Below are 17135 nucleotides of genomic sequence, written 5' to 3' on the forward strand. Positions count from 1 at the left end.
AAACTAAAAGGCCAGGGTGAGGTCTGTATATTATATATATTTAGACATATAAAAACGTAAAAATAATAATACATAGATTTATTTGGATGTGTGAAATTGAAATGAGAATACAAAAACCTGTCAATCAGCAGACAGATTCACAAAAACTTTAAAAAAATAATTAATGGTTAATTTTACCACCCATGAGTCTGAAACCTTAATTTTTATATACAAAATCGTCAACAATATCATCACAACAAAAATATTTGTTTAACCATTAAACCATATTAGCTGAAAAATTTAACAAAACAAAAAGCTCAAATATAAAACTTTCTACCAGTAGTTTTCATCGATTTTTTCTTTAAGAAAAACACAGAATAAATTTATTAATTATTTCAAAACGGATTTTTTCCCTTATGTTTCATGACTGAAAGTAACTCCGGCTGGGTTTTAATTATCCAATGAAACGGAGCATTAACTTTGCGGTACGTCCTGTTATATTATGGGTTACATTACATTTTTTTTTTTTAATTAATGTTCATTCATTGTGCAATAATGTATTCGCGTGGTCGTTATTGTTGTTATTACGGGCCGTTTTTAATTTGACACGGTACACGACCCTTGGAATTTATATTGGGGGGAAAACTTCGATTTCTGCGGTAGAAAGGAGTACACTTTCTTTCCTTTTTCAACCCAAAGACCATTAATATTTATTACCTTTCCTGTGATTTATCTCACTAATTGTTTTTTGGAAATAAATTGGCAGGGAATTTTTGTGAAAACCCTCTCACAGACAGTGAACACCACAATATGTGCCCCCATGTCCCTGAAATAGTAAAATATATGTAATTACATAAATATTGTAAATATTCTTTTAAATGTGTGGTAGTTAGTGACCGTTAATTATTCAGAAATCGTGAGATGCGGTCTGGTGTGATGTAGGTTTTAGAAAAACATTTTCTTTATCGTGCCAACGTTTCGATCTTTATTGAAATCATCTTCAGGGCCGGGATTTACAAACATTGTTTACATTTAACAAATACATGTAGGATGTGGAAAAAAGTGAATTTATACAATGCAAGGCCCTGAAGATGATCTCAATAAAGATCGAAACGTTGGCACGATAAAGAAAATGTTTTTCTGAAACCTACATCACACCAGACCCATCTCACGATTCTTTTAAATGCAGAATAAAAAAACATGCAGAGCGTAATAAGCATGAATAATTTAAAAAAACATATGCATATTCGTTCAGAGACATCGATGAACTGGTTAATATACATAGGCAGACAGAGAGATAGATAGATAGTTAGAGGGGGAGAGAGAGAGGGTCAGAGAGAGAGAGAGAGAGAGAGAGAGAGAGAAAGAGAGAGAGAGAGAGAGAGAGAGAGAGAGAGAGAAGAGCAAGTGGAGACAATATATATATATATATATTTATATATTTCTGCCTTACGTAAATAAATAAATACATAGGGATAGGGATAAAAGTGGCGGCCACAAGGCCTTCCGCCCCTCGACCTGAGGAGATCTATGGTGCTCCCTGTTATTTATAACTGGGCAGCTTCAGGTTGTTAATCAGCCTCCATAGCTTTGCCAGCGGCTCCTTGGTGTAGGATCTTGCTTGTGGTTTTTCTTGTCTTAGTTGCAAGAGCCTGCACCTACATAGACCTTCACAGAAACATGGAACTTGTTCTGCGGTCTCCTCTTCTCCGTGGCAATATTTGCACAGTGTTTCTTATGTCTGTACTGTCCGGTGCATGTGCCTTCTTGAGTGGCAGTGCCTTGTTAGGAGCCCAACCAGAATCCTGGTTCGGTTGCTGTTGCCTTCCAGTAACTCCTTTATAAGTTTTGCGGATGGTCCTTCTATGAATCACTTCGCGGTATTATTCCACCAGGTTTTGGATTTCAAGATGTATCCTCTTTTGTGGCAAGATGTTAAGCGACAAAAATGTTCAAGACCTAGAGAGTCCATGTTGGCCATCTTTTTCGTTGCCTCTATGCCCCGAATGTCCAGGGACCATTGCCATTGTCAGGTCATTAGTGTCACTGACTTCCGTCAGGGCCTCCAAAAAAATAAATACATAAATTCGAAACAATTTATAAAGATTGTGAAACTCTTCGATTAGAAAATTTACGTTTAAAAGCCTAGGGCTCAGTGATCAGTGATTTGTTCATGATTACATGTGTGGTGATTAGTGACCGTTAATCGATATTTATTTAGAAATCGTGAGATGCGGTCTGGTGTGATGTAGGTTTCGGAAAAACATTTTCTTTATCGTGCCAACGTTTCGATCTTTATTGAGATCATCTTCAGGCCTGGGATTTACAAACATTGTTTATATATTACAATTACATTTTGGATGTGGAAAAGTGAATTTATACAATGCAAAATATATTTTATATATTCAATCAAAGTATTTCTACTCACTCAAAGTGTTTGTCTTCAGTGTAACTGTGCCATTATTGCGTGTCGTGTCGAGAGTGCCAGTGAGATTTTTCTATTTTGTGTTTATATATGTTTTTCCGAAACGTACATCACACCAGACCACATCTCACGATTTCTAAATAAATTACAGCTAATTTCTGTCAGATTGAATTTTCCCCGAATGTTTCATTGCTGTTATGCCTCTTGGAACTGACAGTTTGGTTGGTACCATAAGAACATAAACCAAAACAGAGACTGATAGATAGCTAGATAGAGAAGAAGAGAAAATGAGAAAGAGATGACAGATGCTGATATATGTTTTTTTCAACTATACAGAACAAGGCCTAAAACCAAAGATGAGAGAGAGAGAGAGAGAGAGAAAGAGAAAGAGAGAGAGAGAGAGAGAGAGAGAGAGAGAGAGAGAGAGAGAGAGAGAGAGAGAGAGAATAGATATACACTCATATATACAGAAATGATGCCTACCCGAAATTTACAAATGCGATTACATACAACTTGCATAATTACATAATATTTTTATTATCCTCTATATCATATATTTATGTTACATCATCGTCACATTCAGGTCCTCTTTTTCTTTGTCGATGATGGATGAAACTGTCATATGTGTTCAGATCAAAAAGGTGGAATAACTTATGCAAATGATTAAAACTGGGCGTTCTGTATTGTGCGTAATCAAAAACTTTTAATAATTATTTTTATTATATATTTATTCTCTTCTAAACCGTTGGTATTTCTAACATTAGGAAGTGGCAACTCGGCTAACGGTTTAATCGTTGCTTCTTTTATTTTTATTTTATTTCTTACCTCATATTACAGAATTGTAGTTTAAAGTGTATTTATTTACTTTTTGCTGCGCAAGAAAGATTTCCTGTGTAGTCTTATTTATGCGTGTATGTTTGGACGTTTACGATCCTGGTCTAGCTGCTCATTCATTATAACTTGTTTGGTCTGTCAGGTATTTGTTTTGCTCTGCGAGTTATTTTGTCATATAATTTGAAAACTCAACAGATCACAAGTCTACTTCTGATGATGACGAAATGCGTCTGTATACCGAAAAGGTTTGCCGGGCCAGGATGATCGGTAGCGGCCAAACTTCAGGTTCATCGCCCCGCAGACCTCAAGGAGAAATCTCACCTTCGGCCGCCAGATTTGGTTGAAAACTTTATTCAAAAAAATAAAAGTATCGGGATTATTCATTATAAATCGTCCGTATTTTTATGGTTTTAAAAGCAGATTCAAAGAATAATCATTGCGGCGTGTTTATACGTTTATATACGAAGTAGTTCATTAATGTCACATCATGAATCTTTCTCTAAAGATTTTGGCTGGACTTGCTTTTCAAAATCTAAAAAAATAAGATTTTCGTGTTTTTTTTAATTAATCGCCGAATTGTTAAAATGTTCAGAGCGATTAAAACAATGGATGTTGAAAAAAGGCGAATTCGTGATGGAGATTTACGCGAGCATGGCATCGACTCTCGAAATTGAATGCCTAGAAAGTCACGTCCACCGCTAAAACGCTCTTGGAATGTTTGTTTTTAAAAATTAAAGTTGTTGTTGAGATTTGTCTGTTTGCTTGCTATCAAATTTATCATTAAACAGAGCATAAACATTACAGAAATTGTTTCAAATGAACGTAAAAAATGTGTAGAAACCAACAGAAGAAAGGACTCGCAATGTACAAAATTTGCAAATCCGGTGTGAAACAATTTTACACAAAGCCTACGAAAGGGACTAAAATACGACTTTCAAATGGCATCAGACCAAGCAATGAAGATGGCCAGTTACTTTGAGTGGTGCAGCATTTCCTCGTGTCCGGTTGTTGGTCTGTGTGTTATACTGTCAGTTGTGTCCTGTCAAAATGCCTAAAACCACATAAACGAGGATGGTGGACAAAGTTGATCGAAACTACCAAACCATTTAAGCCATAAAGAATGAATATCACAGGAAAGCGGTAAAAGGATGGGATATTAATAACTAGTCGAACATAAAACATACAAAAAGGACCAAAGGACGAGAAAATTGCACAGACTTGAAAGCCATTATACCCAACTATGGAGATGGCGAAAAGTCGAAGAGCGTTTGACCTCAGACCAAACCAGATTTTTGCTAATCTAATTTTTCTGGTGGTTCTAGCATTTCCTCATGTTCACTGGTTGGTTTTACGGCTTTACTGTTATTTGTGTCCTCCTGCTTAAATTTGAAAACCACATCAAGTGGGTAAAGGCGATCGAAACGACCAAACTACTTAAGATAAAGCAAGAAATTCACGGGAAACCGTTGAACTGCTGAAAAATTAATAACGAGCCGAACAGAAAACCTAAAAAAAGAATCAAAGAACGAGAAAATTGGTCAGACTTTGAAAAGGCATTTGACACAACTAGAGATGGCGAGAAGCCGAAGAGCGTTTAATGACAGACCAAGCAAGAGAGTTTTAGCAAGTCTAGTTTTTCTGTAGTTCCAGCATCCCTCGTGTTCAGTGGTCAGTCTTTGGGTTTTACTGCCAATTTGTTGTCAGTTGTCAGTTACTGTCAGTCGATACGCATCTGCCTAAAACGAGATCATCGAGGATTCACAATTCCGCAAACTTCAAGTGAACTTCACGGATGCGGGGATCGCAAACCTACCGTTGATGATGGGGAAAACCTCAAATAGCAGACCAAACCAGCGATGATAGACGGTCCTGGAATATCGGAAACATGCAAGCTACAGCCATCATCCCCATAATTCATAAATACCTCTGGCAATATTGTAATTAGAAGTTATTTAAAGTTATCATACTTTGTACCATAGTCAATAATCTTCTGTCTTCAGTTAAATGTGTGCAGTTTGGCTTTGGCTACTATTGAATTGGCTTTAAACCAAAAGAAAGACTCAGCCAATATCACTGAGTGCTGTAGCTGGAAAAATTAATCATGGCAACATGCCGAAACCCGCCGGTTTCAGAGGAGTGTGGATAAGCAAACCAAGATGCTCCGAAACGACCAAGCTACAGGTTCTCCATCCCAAAAACTTCAAGTACAGTGAACTATTGTGAATTTAGGGATGCGGGGATAGAAAACCTATCTTTGGTGCTGAGGAAATGCTAAACCAAGCATAATAGATGGTCCTGGAAAATCAGAAACTTGCAAGCTACAGGCATCATCGCCAGAATTCATAAATACCTACCTTGTAATTAGAAGTTATTTAAAGTTATCATACTGTGTACCATAGTCAATAATCTTCTGCCTTCAGTTAACTGTGTGCAGTTTGGCTTTGGCTACTATTGAATTGGCTTTAAACCAAAAGTAAGACTCAGCCAGTATCAATGAGTGCTATAGGCGAAAAAATTAATGAGACCACAAACTCTCTCTCGATGATGGCAACCTACCGAAACCCGTCGGCTTCAAGTAGTGAGGATAGGCAGGCCAAAATGATCTGAAACGACCAAGCTACAAGTTCACCATCCCGCAAAGTTCAAGTGTAGTGAACTATTGTGAAATTAGCTTGTATTCAGGGATTTGTGGATCGAAAACCTACGTGGTCCATCTCGCATTCATTCTAAAAACCAAACTTAAACGCTACAGTGTCATCAGGAATCAGTTAAACCCTTGTAAAATCGTTCAGCAAATAGACCTTGTGAAAACGAGATGTACAATCATTTATAGCTTTTCGCAACCGATGCCCTTCCCGAATCGCCTCTCAGATTTCATGTAATCGAAAGTATGAAAACAGCTGGTTTTCAGCCAGAGAAAGTCGTAAGAAAATAACTCGACATGTTATGTTAGTCGTCATGGCGGTCAGGTTAGAGAAATCCATATTAAAAAATCTCCGGGTGGCCGTAATTGCATACTTCTCTACCGCCCGTAAAATGAGCCGTAAATCCAAATCGGGCGGATGTTTTCCCCCGGAAGAATGCGGAATTATGAAAAGAATGGTGTAGAAACAAACAAGTAGTTTATTTATAGTACGAATTTTCTATCTTAAGTCGTATTTCTGTTCCTTGGGGGAAAAATTGAGAAGGGGTGTTTAATATGTAGTTTTGTCTGTAAGTAATATTTATCCTTTCATTCGTTGTACTTTCAGATTTTCAATTGGCATTACAAGGATTTCTAAGGAGTTAACAACGTCCTCGCCGCACCCCTTCTCGCTTTGTAAAAAACACGTCCGATCGCTCTATTTGTCCGTGCTGAACCGGCCCCGGACTTAAAAAACGACAAGTCCGTCGAACCTGAGCCTACGAGAAATCAAAATATTAGCCTGAAAGGGAGAGAAAGTAGGATTTGGATTGCTCTCTCTGTCCCACCCGCGGGGCTTCCGCGTTTGTACAGAAGGAGAGAGAAACAGACACGGAGAAAGTGTGATTCGCCCTGTCAGAGAGCCAGCTATGCGAAGCACGGATTCGTTTCCCACAATGGCTTTGGCCCGGGCACATTAAGTCCCACGTCTGTTCCACAAAACTGAATGATTTTTGGGTGATATTTCCATTGGGCAAAACATCACGGTTTGGAAATCGGGAAAAAGAATGCTTTCTTTTGCAAGGGAACGAAGTGCCAATTATGTTAATGGGCTCGAAAATAATTCGACTGTAAAATAAAACGAAGACTCCACTTATTCTCAAACGCTCTGATTACTCTCGGACATTTCTTTCTCGGCGGGCCCGCCCGGAAAGTCCAAGGACCACTTAAACCGCGAAAGAATGTTTTGAGTAACTTCCTACATTCTGTCTGCCATCCGCCTTCTACTTTACAAGACAAACACACTGAAGAACTTCTATTCGTCTCAAGTTAAAATATATCAAGATAAAATGAAGAGAAAGCTAAATTTTGGCATACCCTTCCAAACAACATACAAAAAATATATTTTTGTAAAAATAAAAATTCCTAAATTTAGGACTTAATTCCGTACTTGGATTTTAAATGGCACAAAAATTGGAAGCCGGGCCGCAAACGACCGAAATCCCCTTCATAAACCCAAAATATATGCATTAGAAATTGACAGCAAAAGATTGAAAACAGCACAGATAGATACTTCAGGTGGTAAACCCAAAGCTAGTCTCGGGCTGTCCAAAGATTATGTTCGTTCTGGACCTTCGTGGTCTCTGTATATCCTCTGGTGGACGGTGACAGACGGATCGGATTTATCTCTGATTTGTCAGCATGCTAGTCTGTTAGTTGTGGCTTTTTAGAAACACAAAATCAAAAATCCATAGCTGAAGATGGATGGCAATACCCGTCTGACAGCTTTGGTCTTGTGAATCATCTTGATCTATCTATTCGAGTTTAGCCATATTCAGTGGATGGTCTGTGTGTATTCTATCTGTTCCGTCCTTTTATAAGGTGTAGAAACCTCATTCACAAATCCACCAACGAAGATCGCGAACCAGTAGCTCACAGCTTATCTATGTAGACATCAACGATAATCCTAATCTATTCTAGTTTTGCAGTTTTGCGTATTCAGTGGTTGATCTTTGTGTTATTCCAACCAGTTGTGTCCTTTCAGGAGTGCTGAAACTTCATATGGCTCAGAAAACCACAACTGCCTATGGTAATTCCATCTTGATCTATATACTTTGGTTTAGGAATTTTGCCGTATTCAGTGGTTTGTATGTGTTATTCTATACATCTTGTCCTTGGATAAGGCATACAAACCTCAGTCAACCAACTAATGAAGTTGGCGAAACCGAGCCTGACAGCTGTGATTCTAACTTCTAAATCAACGAACATCTTCATCTGTCTAATGCCTAATCGGTATCTCGCCATCTTCAATGGTTGGCAGTGTGTTATTCCAATCAGTTATGTCCTTTTATGAAGTTTGAGTACTAAGGTTGATCAGAAAACCTCAACTGAATATATCAATACCCGCCTGACAACTGTGGTCTTGTGTATCATCTTAATCTTTCTAGCGTTTAGATATTTTGCCATAATCAGTAGTTGATCTGTGCGTTATTCTGTCCATCGCGTCTATTTACAAAGTATAAAACCTCAGTCACAAACCCACCGATGAAGATGACGAAACCGAGCCTGCCAGCTGTGGCTTATGTAACATCAATGATCATACTAATCTGTCTAATAGAGTATCACCATTTCCCAATCCTTAGAGGTTGGTCTATTTGTTATTCCAATTAGTTGTGTCTTTTTATGCGGTATTGAAACCTCAGATGGTTCAAAAACCCACCACTTAATGCCGAAACCCGTCTGACAGTTGTGGTCTTTTGTAAATTGATTCTGCATTTTCGCATCTCCATGTGTGTCATTCCGCGAATTCCTTTTACAAGGACGGACCATCCATTTGACAAGCAATCATAGGGTAGGATCAAGTTCATCACTCCCTATCCAAAGAAAAACTCTAAACTATTGGGGAAATGACAAAGCGGCCTCTGGCCAACAAGGCATACGTGCGTTTAAAAGAAATAGCTGACATGCTAGCAAGATGTAGAACATCACTTACATCTACCGGACCAGAACCACTAAGCACAACTCTACGTATGCTGAAGTGGAGCTGAACGGGCTGAAAAGAAAACACTGGACTAATAAGAATAACTTATAACTGTCTTAAAGAAGCGACCTACCCTTCGCACGGATTTTGGTCGATCCAAGAAGGACGTCGTCATGTGTGACTGGGGGGCATTCGATAGCGGTTATGCCAATTTTGAATGGTAATTATATACAGAAATTATAGAGGTGGGATAAAAGTTATTCAAATGCTTAAAGGTGGATCTTTTTTTTTTTTTTTTTTTTTTTTGGCATTGAGTTTTGTTTCATAATGGTAGTGGTTGACAGAGAAAATAATCACCATGGGCCCACCCCACTTGTACCCAATACCGTATCCTCAAAAAGAAAATACCGGCACAGTAAATTTCAATTCATTACGCTAATGAAGAACAGTTTAGTTGTTCCAACAAGTAATTATCAATTGTGGGAAAGTTAATTAAATCCGAATTTTCTAGGGCTCCGACCCGAGGTTGGCCACATGCCGCGGGAAGCTCCAGAACAAGAGGTCCAAGCTGAATCAAGAAATTAACAAAGAATTAAGGCTTCGTGCCGGCGCTGAAAACCTTTACAAGTATTTGTTCAAACCTTGGCTTATTTGAATTTAAAGTTTTGTCGGTTATAACTGCCGTGTCTTTGTTTTCCAGAGCTACGACGAACCGCAAGTTGAAGGAGACGGTCGCCCTCGAGCTAAGCTTCGTCAACTCGAACCTACAGCTTTTAAAGGAGCAGCTCGCCGAACTCAACTCCTCCGTCGAGATATACCAAGGAGAAAGGTACAAGCAATTGATCTCTGTCGATGGACAATGAATTAATTGTCGTGTAAGGGATTCGAGTCCGTTCAACTCATCCGTGGTATTTCACGTGTATCTGAAAGTTATACAACCTAATTATGAGAGAATTCACGGCCCGGTTCACATCTGACAAAATCTGTTACAGATACATCGTTTTACCGAACTTCCTCCGTGTTCGGTAAACCTCCTTACGATATCCCACGTGCACACCTCCTATCAAATAAATTCTCTAACTTACCTACAAAAAATTAGAATAGCGGTATAGCACGATATAAAAAAAGACCTAATTGCGGGGAATCCGTTGGAAGTGATTTGTTTTTTGTTACAGTTCTGAGCCGGTCATGCCGATGATACCTTTGGGCCTCAAGGAAACGAAGGAAATCGATTTCACGGAACCTTTCAAAGTAAAACGCCTCTCTTTTGTCCCTAGTCAAAGTTTTCTGTAAATATTTACATTTTTCTACCCTTCCAGGATTTCATTTTGGAACACTACAGCGAAGACGGAAATAAATACAACAAGGCCATACAAGAATTTATGGACTTGCGCCAGGTAAGAAAACATTAGAGATATCATCATTGAACAAACATAAAAATTTATAAACTTTACAGTCGATGCGTTGCCCAAGAAGAGATGAATCAGGAATAGAGCTGCTTTATCAGTATTATAACCAACTTTACTTCGTCGAAAGAAGATTTTTCAGCCCGGACCGCAATCTAGGAATATACTTCGAATGGTATGTTAATAATATAAAAATAATAAATTATATCGATGAAGAAAAACCATTTTTTTGTACAAAATATTGTGTTAATCACATAGTGATATGTCGGCGATGATCATCTTCGTTGGTTGGTCTGTGTGTTATATCTCTTTTAAAATGAAAACCTTAGATCACATACCTTACCTGAGCTCATCGAAGGTTGGTGCAAAAAGTGGAGGACAAGATTAAACGGAGAAAAGTGCATCCAATGTACGTTCACTTTGAAAAAACAGTCTTGCCCTCCACTATACATCAACAATGAAGAGATACCGACTTCCACTCAAGTCAAATACCTAGGACTATACCTTGACAGCAGACTGACCTGGAATCCCCACACAAGACTTAAAAGACAACTCAACAGAAGACTTGGACAATTACGCAGACTACTAGGACCAAAATCCGGGTTAACCATCTGCACTAAACTGACCTTATACAAGACTTTACTGCGACCACTTTGGACATACGGTGTGGAACTGTGGGGTTCCGCCAAACCATCCAATATCCAGCGTATCCAGTCCTTCCAATCAAAAGTCCTCAGACAAATCGTCAAAGCTCCTTTTTACGTCTCTAACCTCACTATCCACAAAGACCTCAACGTTCCTTTTGTCCACGAACTGATCCATTTCCGATTCCAAAAATTTCATACCAACCTATCGATCCATCCTAACCCTACCGCTAGAGCCCTCTCCACATATTCCCATCCCGAGAATCCACCACGTCGCCTAAAACGACGATGGCCCCGAGACCTCCTTGCCCCTCAATCTATTAAAATGAGTTCCAGCACTGGCTGGCTTCTCATGGCATGCGTCCTCCGGGTGCAGCGCTGGCATCAGTGTTAGTGCTCTGACCGAGCGGTGAACAATATACATTGTGCTCACATTTGTATTATGTACAAGTATGTATAGGCTACAAATAAATAAATTAAAAAAAAAAAAAAAAAAAAAAAACCTTACCAAGCTCGCGTCAGACCATTGCAAGGAGATAGCTGGACCAAGAGATTTTCCTTGCGGGGCAGGAAATTTCCTAATCATGGTGATCATCGCCGGTTTTTGTCCATCAGACGCTTTTGACATTTCACCATCTGATGATTGGTCTATGTGTTATTCATTTTATTGCAAAAAGGGTTGGAAGCTCAGATAAATCATAAAGCGACCCTCGAAGACAGAGATATGCGGCTGACTGACCAGAGCAGCGAAGTTAGGCGGATCAAAATGATCGGAAACGGTCAAAATGAAGGTTCATCGCTGATCATCGGCTGAACGGAGGACCTTCTCGTCCACCTATGCTCGCTGCTTTTTTTTTATCGATGCTTTCGGCAATTTTGCATCTTCTGTGTTATTGTGTCAAACCTGTCCTTTCATAAGGTCTTGGAACCTCAGATGGATGGTCCTTTTATGATCCTCCTTTGAATCCTCCTTTCAAGATAGCGAAATGCAGAAACATGCATATGTTGAAAGTATTCAAAGAGACCAAAGGAAATGCCGTCAGGCCCAGCGTTGAAAATGGCGAGAAGCCGAGACGACGACAGATCAAACCAGAGTGGTTAGATATTCTAGTGGCTTTAGATATTCTGGGGGTTTTAACATTTCCTGGTCTAGTGGTTGGTCTGTGTGTTTTACCTTCATCAGAAACGCATGTTTTCCTAAAATCTGCAAGGATAATCCGACCAGGATGACCCTAAACGGCAAAACTACTTAGGACATACTACTCGAAGAAAGTATGTCATCGGCAATCCTTTAAACTGCTGGAAAATTAAACACCGGACAAATAGAACCTCTGGAAATAAAAAAAGTTTTAAAACCAACCAGCTCCATCTAATTTTTACCAATGTAGCATCAGATATAATAACTGTTTTCGTTACATCACCTTTGAATCCAGGTACGACAGTTTCACCGGTGTACCTTCATGCCAGAGGACTGTAGCCTTCGAGAAGGCGTGCGTTCTATTCAACATAGCCGCACTTTACACCCAGCTTGGTGCGAGGCAGAACCGTGCTTGCGCCAAGGGGCTTGACAAAGCCGTCCAATACTTCAACACGGCGGCCGGCACTCTTGCATACATCAGGGAGAACTTCACCAAAGGGCCGAGCGTCGACCTGTCAGCACCAATGTTCCAGGCCATCGAGAGTCTCATGTCTGTAAGTACTTGGTTTATTTTAACGTATATGTATGTCAAATAGAATTTCTTGGATTATTTTAGCCATAAAGTCGTCACGGCGATGCTAAACCAGTATCGCGCCCGAGCATTACGGTCATACCAAATAGTAAAAATGGAAACATTTCCTTGTTATTTTGTAATAATGGTTAATATTTACTCATCTTTATTGTCTCATTTGTTGCTTAAATATGATAAGGCGATGATCGTTTAGAAGGTACATAAAGGTATGAGTGCCTAACATGTGAATATTCATTATATTGCTTAAAGAAGAAAAGAAAATAGAAGAGATAAAACAGAAAAGGTAGAAAAATAATCTAGATAAAACTCAGTAAATCTACAATCAAGAAAAACCAAAGGAAAAGATACTAGCTATTTGTAGAAAAATAAAAAAATAAAACAAAATAGAAAAGTGTTTATTATTATTACATTCCAAAACATCTTACAAAAAAATAAAAATAAAAAAGCTAAACGCACAATAACTCTTAAAACACAAATAGGATGGGCTGTAAAAAAATAATCTAGAAAAAAATCAGAAACTAAAAAGTAAATCTACAGTCGAGAAAACTAAAAGAAAAGATACTAGTTATTATCTAGATGAGAATAGTTAGTTAAGTTATTAGTTAGTTATATCTAGTATAGAATAAAATAGAAAAGTGTTTATTAATATTACATTCCAAAAGATCTTGGAAAAAAATAAAAATAAAAAAGCTAAACGCACAATAACTTAAAACACAAATAGGACGGGCTGTAAAAAAATAATCTAGAAAAAACCCAGAAACTAAAAAGTAAATCTACAGTCGAGAAAACTAAGAGAAAAGATACTATTTATTATGTAGTTTAGAATAGTTAGTTATTAGTTAATTATTAGTTAGTTATTATCTAGTATAGAATAGAATAGAAAAGTGTTTATTAATATTACATTACAAAAGATCTTACATAAAAAAAGAAAAGTGCTTAATGCACAATAACTTAAAACACAAATAGGATGTACTATAAAAAAATAATCTAGAAAAAACTCAGAAATTAAAACAGTAAAGCTACAGTCAAGAAAACTAAAAGAAAAGATAATACTAGTTATTATCTAGTATGTTATTATCTAGTTATTATGTAGTTTAGAATAGTTAGTTATTAGTTAGTTATTATTAATTATTAGTTAGTTATTATCTAGTATAGAATAGAATAGAAAAGTGTTTATTATAATTACATTCCAAAAGATCTTACATAAAAAAAGTAAAATGCTTAATGCACAATAACTTAAAACTCAACTAGGATGGGCTGTAAAAAAATAATCTAGAAAAACTCAGAAACTAAAACAGCAAAGCTACAGTCAAGAAAACTAAAAGAAAAGATACTAGTTATTATTTGTAGAGAAATAAAAAATAGAATAGAAAAGTGTTTATTATTATTACATTCCAAGAGATCTTTTAAAAACACAAATAGCATGGTGTACCCCCTTTGCTGAGTTGGCTTAATTTCTAGTAAATAATCCTATTTTACCAATTTAATGATTGAGTTTAGAAGTGTATTTACGTATAAGTTATTATTGAAAATATTGAATCAGACCTTCAACAATGTATACCAAATAAGTAGTCTCAACAATTTTAATAATAAATCTCAACTGAAATTACAACACAGTAGAAAAGATAAATGGTGGAGTGAGTGGGTTGTTCAATCTTTAAAAAGATCTCACAATAAGTTGTTTTCAATGATCCGGATTTGGAGCTTACAGATTCTTCAACCTGATGATGAGCTGTAGGCTCGAAATCCGGATAGTTTAAAATAACTTACTGTGAGTAGAAACTAATTTTTTAAAAGAGATTGAACAACACCATCAAATTTCAACAATTCTGTAATCTGATATAGGAACATTATTTACATATTAATTATTTCTGTAAATATAAATTTAAGTATTTTATATTATTTGGACAAAAATAAAAAATGTTCTATGTTTAAAGCAAAAAAAAAAAAACTAATTATAGTACATAGTAGACAAATATTTTATTTAGATCACAGTGGGGAAAATAAATTCTTTAGCTTTTACGCCAAGAAAATTAAAGTAAAAGATGTGATGATGGAAAGTTTGGAGAGAACTTTTGAAACTAAATGAAAGCCTCCTGCTGTGATCTGCAATAAAATTGTTAATAAATTTTATTATTTTGTTATTTATAGGCTCAGGCTCGCGAGTGCCTGTTTGAAAAACTGGTTCTCCAATCGAAGCAGAGACGGGATGCCGAGACGAACTTCGATCTTGCCCTAGAAGCGCAGGAGGTGTCCAAAACATACGACTCCGTCAAAAAGTCAATGCAGACTGAAATCGAGGACTATCTGCCTTATTCATGGTCGGCCTTGGTCTCCTCGAAAATCCACCATTATTCCGCTTTGAGCAAATCTAGAGCAAGCAACTGCCTCGTGTCTTCAAACCCGAAAGGCGATCTTCTTGTCAAACTGTCCGACGGCCTTTCAGATTATGGGAAGAAAGATCAGTACAAAATTTTAAGGGTGGCTTATCTGCAAAAAGCTATTTTCTACCATGAAGAATCAGCGAGAGTACAACGCATGTGTAGAGAATTGAGGACCAAAAGTGGACTAACACAGGTCATTATTTTTATATTTATATTAACAATATTAAAAGTAACAATTTCAAAACTTTTACATAATTTTGTAGGTGATTGAACGGTCATTACGTGCGAGTGAGGAGGCTTTCCTCTCAGACTCCCCAACAACGCTCAGCGACCTTGTAGAGCCTCCGGAGATTCCAGGTACTGGGAAATGTGAACTAAGGCCATCCGGTCCTGATTTGGGCCGGGTCAGCGCCAGCGACCTCTTCAGTGACTTGGGACCTCTCGCAGTCTTCTCTGCACTTACTTCTTGGTCACCGCCAAGACAGGTGACTCTGCAGCAGCCCAGTACTGGGCATCACACTGGTTATGGTTTCACGATAACGACCGACACTCCTGTACTCGTCTCCTCCCTTCAGCCGAACTCACTAGCACAGGTTTTTATATTCAACATGTCAACTTTTATAAACTTACTTAAGTCTTTTTTTTTATAGATGGCTGGTATGAAAGAGGGTGATTTCATCGTCGAAGTGAATGAAATCGATGTCAAATGGTCAACTCATGAACAGGTCGTCACTCTCATCAAAGCATCAAAAGAAAAGCTCACTCTTAAAATAGTAACTCCTGGGGCCAGTAAAGTATCCAGAAACCGAAGGAAGGTAAATAATACATTTATTTCAGCTTAATTCTCAAGCTCTATACTTGACTATTTTTGTAAAATACATTATATATTACGAATAGAGAAAGATAGGTGATAATCTTTATATGTTAGTCTTTGCGCAAGTTGTAAAATAGTGTGGTGATCTTCTAAGTGATGAATCAGCCAGTAGTTGGTCTATGTGTTATTTTGTGAACGTGACTGTGCCTGGAAGACAAAATCAGCAAGAAAAGCAGACAAGACAATTGCTAAGCAATAATCAAGCTACAGCTTACAAAAATTTTTTTAAAAATCTTAAGTTTTAAATGTTTCTTTAAAGCTAAAAATCATCATAAAAAAATAACATTTTTGAAATAAATGCAATATTGGATTATAGTTTATACTAGAAGAGCTGCTTATGCTATCTAACTGCCTCATATTAATAATTTAAATTCCTAAGCCTTTTTTTATACTTTTGTTTTGGCTAAATTAACCAATCAAATGTTAATCTGATTTTTTTTTTTTAATCTTAGGAAGTACAGAACATGGTGAGGCCGGGAAAAGCCGCCGACCAAAAAGAGGAAAAAGGTGAAAAACGAATTTGGAACCCGTTCAGAAAGCCTCAGACTGAGAAAAACACCATCTCCCGATGATGATCGCTTTCAAATCACGATGACCTGACATTTAAGTGTATGAATGGGTGCAATATCAAAACATGATACTCAATCTGAATATTTGAGTTGTTTTATAATCCTTTCATTGCAACTATAAACAGACAAAAAAAATATTCTCCCCCCTCCAAAGTATTTTTATAGTAAAAACCTATGTATTAAATGATTTGTATTTATTTATAAAATAAATTGGTACTGGAATTGCTAAGAATTGTGAACTTGGTGAATTGTTATTGGCGCCTGGTTATTTTTCTTTTATGTTTAAATCTTCAAATTGTACATTTTGTGTATATTACGTTGGCAGATGAACGGGACAAAAATCAAGAGAGAAACTGCACGATGATTATTTTTTCTTGTAGAGCTGTGGTTTATAACGGACACTTTCCTCTCCTATCCTGCCAAATTATAGAGGTTATTGTATTTTGTAAAATGATCGTCAAAATTATAACATTTTTAATATTGGCATGAGTTGTTTTCTTTAAAAAATACCAATGGACTTATATAATAATTGAGAAAAGTGTTTGTCAATTAATTATGAACATTGTTAAAAGCTGTTGGGCCTGATTATCAATTAGTTCAGGATGTTCTTTCAATTGCACATCTGTTTATAAAGATTCTTGTTTCTATTGATATTTCACTATCTCATTGGAAAATTCTATGCCAAAT

The 17135-nt window shown here is 37.1% G+C and overlaps 1 protein-coding gene across 4 annotated transcripts in view; it reads left to right on the forward strand.

Moving 5' to 3' along the window:
• LOC106662334 (rhophilin-2) overlaps positions 1-16934 on the forward strand; it is a 28434-nt gene extending 11500 nt beyond the window's left edge. For all 4 annotated transcript variants that reach the window (XM_014386359.2, XM_024225824.1, XM_014386360.2 and 1 more), the window contains 10 exons: positions 9353-9468; positions 9542-9670; positions 10017-10092; positions 10161-10238; positions 10298-10422; positions 12325-12583; positions 14773-15198; positions 15269-15598; positions 15656-15820; positions 16332-16934. In XM_014386359.2, coding sequence (XP_014241845.1) covers positions 9353-9468; positions 9542-9670; positions 10017-10092; positions 10161-10238; positions 10298-10422; positions 12325-12583; positions 14773-15198; positions 15269-15598; positions 15656-15820; positions 16332-16451 — 1824 coding nt within the window. In that variant the 3' untranslated portion in view covers positions 16452-16934. The remainder of the gene's footprint in view (positions 1-9352; positions 9469-9541; positions 9671-10016; positions 10093-10160; positions 10239-10297; positions 10423-12324; positions 12584-14772; positions 15199-15268; positions 15599-15655; positions 15821-16331) is intronic.
• The last annotated feature ends 201 nt before the right edge of the window (positions 16935-17135 follow it).

This window comes from Cimex lectularius, unplaced genomic scaffold (genome assembly GCF_000648675.2).
Source record: "Cimex lectularius strain Harlan isolate CLEC.00 unplaced genomic scaffold, Clec_2.1 scaffold3, whole genome shotgun sequence".
Taxonomy (NCBI): domain Eukaryota; kingdom Metazoa; phylum Arthropoda; class Insecta; order Hemiptera; family Cimicidae; genus Cimex; species Cimex lectularius.